At 36.0% G+C, this 10208-nt stretch overlaps 1 protein-coding gene across 1 annotated transcript; it reads left to right on the top strand.

Annotated features, from left to right (window-relative positions):
• The first annotated feature begins 1805 nt into the window (after positions 1–1805).
• Positions 1806–7756, top strand: LOC114476908 (protein FAM161A). Its single transcript, XM_028468910.1, has 5 exons — positions 1806–1959; positions 2058–2172; positions 3415–3674; positions 5049–5198; positions 6931–7756. Exons 2-5 carry the CDS (start codon positions 2080–2082, stop codon positions 7754–7756), a joined length of 1329 nt encoding a protein of 442 aa, XP_028324711.1. The 5' UTR covers positions 1806–1959; positions 2058–2079.
• The last annotated feature ends 2452 nt before the right edge of the window (positions 7757–10208 follow it).

The raw sequence follows: 10208 nt of genomic DNA, 5'->3' as shown, positions 1-10208 counted from the left end.
CAAATTTGAAAGATGAAAAAAATCGCTAAATATATAAAATTAGGTCTCAAAATTATAAAAAAAAAATAAGCACTTCTCTTTACTCTTACATGCTGGGGGCGTGTCAGTTAGAGGCGCTGGAATTACGCTCACGCGCAGAAAGAGCGCCACCTCCGTGTATGAACCCTATGGGAGTGTACTGTATCTATGGTAGAGAACAATGTGAAAGCGGCTCCAGCGTCGATGGTGCTTCTGCCCAAGTCTGAATATGTGCATCCCTCCTGGGTAGAGTCAAAATTGCACCTGCTAGACGCGAAAACCCAAATTGCAGTGTATAAACGTGCTAATTTCATGGAAAATGTGGCACCAGTGGACGCATTTTATTCCCCTGAGTCCGAATATGTGGTTTGTTTTCGGCTAGGGGTCGAGTTACGCCCACTGGAGGCTGCGGAAGTTTGGTGTCCTTCAGCAGCAGGGTTGGGTTTATGCTAATGCTTTTGATTTTTCTATCTAACCCAGAATCAGTTTATTGATCCACATTCCCTCCGTAATAAACATACATGCAGGAGGAGTAAAAAGGTGGAGACAGATGGGAGAGAGTTGTGCGTGTAAAGCTCCATAAATGGATTAACGCGGTCAGACGTGCACGTGCTGCAGCTCCATGTGTCCAAGCCTAAATGTGCCGTCACTTCACCTTCACCTATAAGCTTTAGGAAGGGAATGTAGAGCTGTGGGTCACAGAAACAATCGCCAATCAGTCTCTAAATACAGAACCCATCACATATTATCAACTACCTGAGTTGTTATTCTGTGGGAAATGTGCATGTTCAGTGTTTTTATGTTGTTTGGAGGTGAAACTCTACTCCAAAAGGATCTTGTTTTAGCAGATTTTGCATTTCATTGTGTCCTCCAAAGCACATACACAAAATGAGAACAGAACTTCAACAAAAACACAAAATTACAGAAAACTCCAATTAATGGTTGCTAAAAAAACTTGGAGAAACACAAAAACCTCAAAAAATAACACAAAATCAGCTCAAAAACCCACAAAACTTTTGTAGAAGACACCTAATGACTCCAAAAAACAATGACTAAAAACACCCAGACTCACTTTTAGACCACACAAAACGAACAAAATACACTACATGACTCCAAAGACAGAGTAAAATTAATATATTAAATGAAACAAAAACAGAAAAGGACTGGAAAAAAAGCCACATAGAAATATGAGGAAAGACTCAAACGCATAAAACCACAGAAAATGACATAAAAATGCAATAAATTACCACAAAACGGCCCTAAAAACACACAAAAACAGATTGAACCTATCGTTTCATGTATTAAGGCTCAGATTGAGTAAATATTTTTGACAAAATGACTCAGCAAACACATGAGACAACAAAAAACTCCCAAAAGACTGAAAAAAACACAAAAGTAGAAAAAGTGACATCGAAAACACACAAAATGACAATTAAATTACACGAGAAAGCAGAAAAACACAAATGACACCCAATGAAAAACACAAAATGACAAAAAAAATACACAAAATGACTCCAAAAACACACAAAGCCAAATCAAAAACAGACTGAACCATCATTGTTTTCTGTATTAATTATTCTAAATGCTGATATGAATGCTGATCATGTGACCCTCAGATCAGCTATAATCACCATTTCCTCCCACGGTCTAAAAATGGGCTGGACAAGAAAACTCAAAACACATTTTAAGAAAGAAAATCTGTTTTGATTTTTAAATCTACCCAAGATTTAAAGATGTTGGGTATTTTTCGGCTTATTCAAGCTTTCCCTGCAGTTTCCACTTTGGCGTGAATGGGATTGTTTTGGAGTTTTGCAGATGAGCTTTTATCTGCTCTAAGTGTCTTCATCAGTGATCTGTTGATGAGTTTTGCAGCGTTTTCAATCGACAGTGACGTTTATCCGTCTGAGGAACATATGGAGCATCTCAGCAGCCTCACGGACGGTAAGAGGATAAATAAGATTGTGTCTGTGTGTTAATCTTTGCTTTTCCTGCTGCTCAGTGACAGACACACACACGGATGCTCTGCTTTACTTCTGCAGATTTCCTCTGTGAAACCTCACCATGTATCGACCGCAGTCCCAGGAAACCAAAGAACTGCTGACTCTGCATGAAGAAGACAAGTATTTCACTAGAGACGAGGACTTCCTCAGTGAGGTGAGCATTTACCTTTAACTGTGGAGATAGTGTGAATATATTAGCCTCATGTATATGGAAGACGAGGAGTGTCACAATTAAATAAATACACCGTTCATTCATTAAGTGTCAATAATTAATTAAATCCATTTATTTTCATTCTCAATAGTATGAAGTATAAATATTTCAATATTTATTTATTTCATGGTCTGATATTGTAGCACTTCATTGATTAATTCGATCGATTTAGCTTGACTTAATGAGCAGGTACCCAATCAAGTGTTAGGGATCCGCCCCCACAGCCTTTGACAAGCGAGTTTTTAATAGATAAAATTAATTTTATCTATAAACCATGAAATATTTATACTTAATACTTTTCAGAATGAAAATGAAATTTAAAATTGATTAGATTATTGACACTTTTGTTTTAATTAAATAATTAATGGACGCTGTATATATGTATTTTTTTAATTGTGGCACTCCTCGTCCTCTATACATGTAGTTAAATTTTTTATTTTTCGGAAATAAAAAAAAATAATAAAATAAAAATATTAAAATGGCAAAATAACAATATAAATAATGTATAAAAAATGTTCCATTTTATTTAGTAGATAAATTTCATTTTTTACATTTTACAGCAGAGCCAAACTAGTGCTATTGTTTTTATTTTTTAACCTACTTTTTACAACATAAATTCAAAAAACCTAATAACCAGCGAGTAACCAACTTCTAAATTACGTTGCCTCAAGAGGGGAAAAAAGGGTACAGTGACACCTTTTCAATTTTAAAATGAATTTATTTAACCTTTGAAACTAATAGCAAACAAAATATGTTCTACCAGTAGTTTAACAATATCAGATGAAATATCTTTTGAAATATGACGTATTTTTATTATTATAATAATGATCAAATCATATTGTAACTATTTTTACAGTTTGATCTTGTGACAGCAGAACTTTAAACACATTAAAATGACTTAAACCTACATACAGTAATGTCTTTTTCCTAACAGGAATTTAAAGAAAGCATTGAAGATCTAAGAGTTAATTAACTGTAATTTAGACATTAATGACATCATATGACACCATAGCAACCAAACTGATCAATAGTCTAAAATCCATCTGAAGAAGTAAAGTAAAGCAGACAAAGCATTGAACAGAACCAGTAAAATAAAAGTTAAATAAATGAAATGAGACACACGTATCTACGTTCATAGGTCTACATCTATTCATGCCTTGTCTAAATAAAAGCGTGACCTTTCAGGAGTGCGACGTGGACTCAGTGAGCAGCGAGGAAGGAAAAGGCGTGCGTGGCGTCCGCGGCTCGGTGTCTCTGGAAATCTACGGCCTGCAGCGGAACCAGCACGTCCACTTCTCTAACAGAGAGTACTACCGCAGGCTGGAGGAGCTGAAACGCACACATCTAAGGAACATGGCCGAGCTGGAGAGAATGTACGTCAGTCAGGGGAAGGAGGAGGAAGAAGACCCGTCGGGACCGGGAAGGAACTTCAGCCTGGAAATGAGGTTTGTTTGAGGTCCGAACTATCCCTCCTATCTCCTTTCCTATCCACTTTTCCTTAATCCCGTGGATGACATCACAGAGTTAAGGAAAGGTGTTAGGAGACTTCTTAAAGGAGTTAGGAAAAGGCCATCATGTTTGTTTTGACAATCAGATGCACTTCCACTAAGTGACATAATAATCTGACGGGTTAGTGACGTCTGTCGTGGTGAAAAAACTACACATTTCCAAAAATGGACTAAAAGCACATTTATAACACATTCCGCTGATTTATTCTCAAAAATCACAAGGTTTGAATGTAGGGCTGGACAAAAAAATCGATTTAATCAATTAATTGAATTTGTAGATAAAAACTATTTTTATTTTTCAAATTTGAGTTGTTTTTTTTTTTTTCCCACCACAGTTTTTTCAGACTTTTTCGCATTCCAATGTGAGCCAGCCCCCTCTTTGTTTACATGTGTTTACCCTTTGAGTAGGCTATATGTGTGCCACAGGCATGTTTAATGTTTTATTCACACTATGCTGAGATGTTATGGGAAGAGGTTTTTTTTTTTTTTTAAATTGTAATGTTATATGTTATAAAATATGTAGTTATCTGATTTCTTAATCAGAAAATCTGAGCTACTGTGAAGTTGCTGTTAGACTTTTTCTTAAACCTGGATTAAAGCTTGAAATTGTTGAATGACAGAGCCTCATTTACTCTTTATTTTAGGATTGTTCTATGCATTTTAACTCTTGAGGACAATAAAGTTGCACTTTTGAGAATATATCTGATGTCTGCAGTCAAGTGCATTGAGAAAAAAAAATCGAATCGGAACTCGTATTTTTAAAAAAAAAAAAAAATCAGAGATTTTTTTTTAGGCAAAATCGCCCAGCTCTATATGAATGTATATCAAAGGAAAAGAGGTTACCAGGATACGAGGAACAAAAGTGAAACTAAAAGAACGTCACATTGAGAATGGTTGCTCACACTCACATTCCACTCAAAAATATGAATTATGTTGAATAAAACGTGGCTAAAATGTCTTTGATCCCTTTTTCTAGAACCACAAAGTGTTTGTTTTATGTCAGTTATAATCTGATAATATGTCTGAATATATGTTGCTGCCGCAAGGAATTGTGGGTCAGCATTTTCTCGTCTCCTTTGGTAAAGGATGCATCAATGTTTCCTAGGCTAAAGGAGGTTATAAAGGAAGCATTGAGCCTCTTTTCCTCAGCTTTTAGAGAACTCAAACACTTTTTATCATGGCCACCACTTCATCACTTCCGGGGTGAAGGAACAGTAGATAGGAAAGGAGTCCTATATTTCCTAGTTGCTGAGTGCCAACTATAGGAGAGGAGAATTTAAACATATAGTTTTATTTTTATTCTTTCGTCAGCAGTCCTAGACGGAGTCTCCAGAGGATCAACTCTCAGGAGGAGCTGGACTTCCACGACACGTCCAGTGGCTCCGACCAATCAGAGCTCTTTGTGGACGACAGCATGAGCGAAGGTTTCAGCGCCAGTCAGGAGGAAACTAGCATGGAGAGGTTGGTAGAGAGGTCACAACGCAGGAATCACTAAGTTAGATCTTAGAAAACTGAACCAGACTAGCACTTCATAGGGTTAAAGTAACACTACATCAGTGTTAAAGTAAAAGGTTCTCAAAAAAGGTCTGTATTCCAAGGTGAACTTTCAAGGCCCTCCTGCACTCATTGCCCCCCAAATAATCCTGACAAATATATATATATATATATAAATGAATTGAACTAACAGGAAATAAATAACATAATTTTTCATAGTAAATTAAAAAATTAATTAATTAACCTGTGTAAAAAAACAAATGTAAAAGTGCAGTTAGAAAAAAGGAAATTCAGTGCAACAATGAAACGAACAGCAAACACGTAACACGTTTCAGAATTTAAGTAACATAATTAATAAATAAATCTTAAACTAATCACCTGCATAAACAAATGTAACAGTCAAAAATACAGGAAATAATAAAACATTGTTTACGATCTGTGACAAAAAGCTTAAGAAAACAAAAAAATGCATTTTTTAAGTCAGTGAAAGTTTATTGTTCCGTTCTACTTCACATGCCGACATAAATCATTTTTTTATATTTAACTTTAGTTCCACGTTACATTTTGTTCTAATACAGTGTAATAATTTAATGCTCTTTTAATTTCTGCTACATGTTTCGGCTTCTAATTATTACTTTCTTTGTGTGTAGGCGTTATGTTTAGTGTTAATGATCATTATTGTCAGTGAAGAAAGGTTTTTAAGGAGATTAGCAAGATTGTCACGCTTCACCTGTCATTCCTCAATTCCCCACCAGGGGACCTCGTCACACACTTAAAGAAGCACTTTGTTAAAGGTACAGTTTACTGCTTAAAACAACGTTTAATCTCCAGTGGAACTGGAATTATGGCATAAAAACAATTAAATAATACATTTTACTTTTCAATGCCCACAATGCTTTAGATCAGAGGTAGGCAACTTTTATCACAGCGGGGCCACAAAAATGGGTGTTTGATCAGTCACATGATCAACATTAGTTTTTTATCCCTTTTTCACCTAAATATGAGGGCGCCGCAAATGGCTGCTCCGGTGTGTTGATGTGTGTTCTTTCACTGCATCATCAAGTCAAATTATTTGTGTTGTTCTAAACTGTACCTGGCCAATAAAACTGATTCTGATTCATGTCAGCATTTGGAATAATGAGTGATCTGAGCATTAATACAGGAAAGAACAGAGTTTTTATAGTAATTTCTATATTTTTTTCTCTTTCTGTGTATGTTTGTTGTCGTCTTACTCGTTGTGAGACATTTTGTGCATTTCTGTAGTCATTTTGTGTATTTTTTTCTGTGAAATATAGGAGTCATTTTGTGTATTTGTGCTGTAATTTTGTTTTTTTTTTTTAGTAACTTTTGTGTATTTCTGTTATCGTTTGCAGAGTCATTTTTTGTGTTTTGGTGTACTTTGTCATTTTCTGTAATTTCGTATTTTTGTGTGTTACTGTTGTTTTGATTATTTTTGTAGTAGTTTGTGTTTTTCTCTTGTCTTTTCTTGTATTTCCTGCAATGTTTTAATTCATTGTGTTTTTTAATCTTTTCTTGCTCTTGTTTTTTGTGGGGTTTTTTTTAGTTTTCAGTTTTGGGGGCCGCATAAAATTAGCCTGAGGGCTGAATTTGGCCCCCGGGCAATTAGTTGCCTATGCCTGCTTTAGGTTCACACCTAAAGCTAACTGCATCATGTGTTCTACTCTGATGTTCTCTCCAGAGACGTCCTGATGATTCCAGTCCAGATGTCGACCAAAAAGCCGTCCAGATTCCAGCCCAAACCCTCCAGTGCCAGGGTCCGACCCAACGCCAAGGTCACCGTCCCCAAACCGTTCCACATGATGCTGAGAGAAGAGGACAGGAAGAGACGTAAGGTGAGGACACGCTCTGAGATCGAGCTGGAGAACTCGCTGCTTAAACGGGAGCTGGACGAACTCCGGGAATGTCAGAAGAAGTTCCGAGCGTCTCCCGCTCCGGCTCACATCCACCTACCTCTGTATGACAGCATCAGCTGCCGCACCAGCACCAACAGCACCACTAAGCGTTTGGACTGGAGCAGGAGTAGGACCACCTACACCAGGAGCAGCCCCGCGTCAGCCAAACCAAAACCTTTCCACTTTCTGGAAAGAGAGAGAAGAAAGAAGGAGGAGAAGATTGTAGCTGAGCTCAGCAGCTTTGGTCAGAAGGAGGAACGTCACGCCTTCAAAGCACGACCGATACCGAGCTCAGTGTACAGGAGAACAGGAGCTAAAGGCACTAAAAACAGTCAGTGCTCAGCTCTCTGTAGCATGGAGAGAGAACCTACAGAAGGCCAGAGGGACCCCAACTCAGACCTGGAGCAGGAAACAGATCCACACGACTCTCTTCACTCGTCCAAACCCCAGAGAAGTCGTTCCTCCAAGACGCAGAAGAAGAAGCAGATCCAGCTTTGCATTGAGATGGTGAAGGAGCAGGATTGGAGAACCTGCAACGTTGTCTGCTGCTCCAAACAAACACATGTTCACCCGCTTCAGATCAGCAGAGAGAACCACTCCAGCAGAGTTTGATGTTTATACACTTAGAATACATTCAAACATATGACTTTATATATATATATATATATATATATATATATATATATATATATATATATATATATATATATATATATATATATATATATATATATATATATATATAGAGAGAGAGAGAGAGAGAAATACATTATTCACACATTTTTTTTTAGTAATTCAGAGCCATTTCAACAGAATACATTTTTACATTATGTGTTTGTGTTTGTGAAAGTTTAATGTTCAAAACAATAAAGATGTTCTTCCAATAACTGTGATAATCTAAGTACTTAAAATCCCGCCCTCCTCTCAGAATAAAGGCTGACATTACACTGTCATTAGCATGAATAAGATGTTGTGAAGGCTGTCATTAAGTGTCGTTTGTCACCCTAACCCCACTAAGTTCTTCCACCCAACCCAAAAAATGCCAAAATAGCTCCATAATTTAGTGAATGACACTTAAAGCTGATATCTGGAGTTTCTGAGAAATGTCTCGATGTCCCGCCCTCAACAGCTCCACTTCCTCCCACTGCCTCTGCCACTCTACCAGAAGCCACGCCTCTAATTTTCTGCACGCGCATCACGGAACATAACAAGGCCGCATCGGGTCACATTAATATAGGTCTATGGGTCAGGTAAGAGCCAAAATCATATTTAACTGTTTGCTGTTGTGACGCGCGGCCTTGTTTTCGTGCACAGTTCCACATTCACTTTGACAGTTTCCAAAACCGGAAGTCGAAGCCTATTGGCTGGGCGCACTCGGGGTTGTTTCCATTTATATAGGGGTCTATATGAAGAAGGAGTGACTAAACTCCGGATATCAGCTTTAATGACAGCCTTCATGACACCTTATTCATGCTAATGTCAGCCTTATGCATAAAACTTCAAATAAACACGAAAATAAAATTGAAAAAGACTGAAACTGAAAAAAAGTAAGTTAACCAAGTGTTCATTTACTTGTGTTTAAGAAAGACGAACAAAACTCCTGGAATGTTGGCCTTCACATTCCACTGATACACACACCCCTAGGGGTACACATACCCCTAAACTATGTCACTACAGGGGGTAGAGAGGAAAATTAACAAATGAAAGCATTAAAAATATGTAGTTTCATAATGTTTATTTTTAGATTAGATTAAAAGCAAAATACTAAATATTACTAATAACTTGCAAAACATCAACAAAAACACACAAAATAAGAGAAAAATATACTGAATAATAAAAAGAACAGACAAACAACAAAATGACACCAAAAACACATCTAAGAGAGAAAAATACTTATTACAGCAACACAGAAAACAACACATTATATGACAGAAAATACACAAAATTACTACAAAATACTCAAATAACAGAGAAACATAGAAAACGACATAAGAAACAACCAACCACCAAAAACACAAACTGGGAGAAAATAATTTAAACAATGTGATGAATGCTGACAATCTTGTAATTCAAGATAATTTAGTAAATGAGAACATTTCCCTCTCTAGCATTTTGATTTCTGATTAAAAGTGTCTAAAACACAAGCACAAAACAATCCGCTTTAACATTAAACACATACAGTATTTTGATGTAACTTTAGCTTGGCTCTGTTTGGAAAAGTCTGGTAAGTCTGGAGTTTTCCTGTGTGAGGTCACTGACTGAACACATTCCCGTAGACTTGACACCTCTGCGCGTTCACATAGAAAGTTTGAGCTGTTCCATTCACTCTTTCCATCGAGGGTTTCCACTCTAACATGAAGCTCTACCTCGTGGCTGCTATGATTCATTTGGCAGAAAATATGACATCAGGGTGATGGGGAATCCCCCGATTACTTAAAAAAAAAAAAGTAAAATTCACCAAACCACGGCCGTGTTTAAGGCTTTTACATGTTTTACTCTTTAGGCTCAGTTTGGGGAGGAATATGGGGCACAGATTGTAAAGTTGTGCATGCTAAAATAAACAACTTTTTGCAAAATTTAGCAAGAAACCACGTTTAAGAAATTTATGTGATCTTTTTTTTTAATGTAAAAATAAAATGTCAATGCTGAATCTAAATGTTGAATATTATATCTAAAATGAAATCTAAATGTCAAATATTAAATCTAAATGTTAAATAATAAATCTAAATATTAACTTTGAATCTAAATGTTAAATATTAAATCTAAATATTAAATTTAAATGTCAAATAATAAATCAAAATCTAAATGTTAAATATTGAATCAAAATGTTAAATATATAAACATGAATTCTAAATATTAAATCTAAATGTTAAATATTATCTCCATATCTAAATGTTAAATAATAAATCTAAATATTGAATCTAAATCTGAAATGTTAATTTAAAATTTTAAATATTAAATCTAAATGTTATATTTAAATATAAGTCAGGTTCAAACTATACTGCTTCATCATCATATTAAATAAATGAGTGATTTGAACAAGGAAGAGCAGATTAAATCTGTG

Source organism: Gouania willdenowi, chromosome 15 (genome assembly GCF_900634775.1).
Source record: "Gouania willdenowi chromosome 15, fGouWil2.1, whole genome shotgun sequence".
In the NCBI taxonomy this organism is placed as follows: Eukaryota; Metazoa; Chordata; class Actinopteri; order Blenniiformes; family Gobiesocidae; genus Gouania; species Gouania willdenowi.
This window is presented reverse-complemented; position numbering and strand designations above follow the sequence as displayed.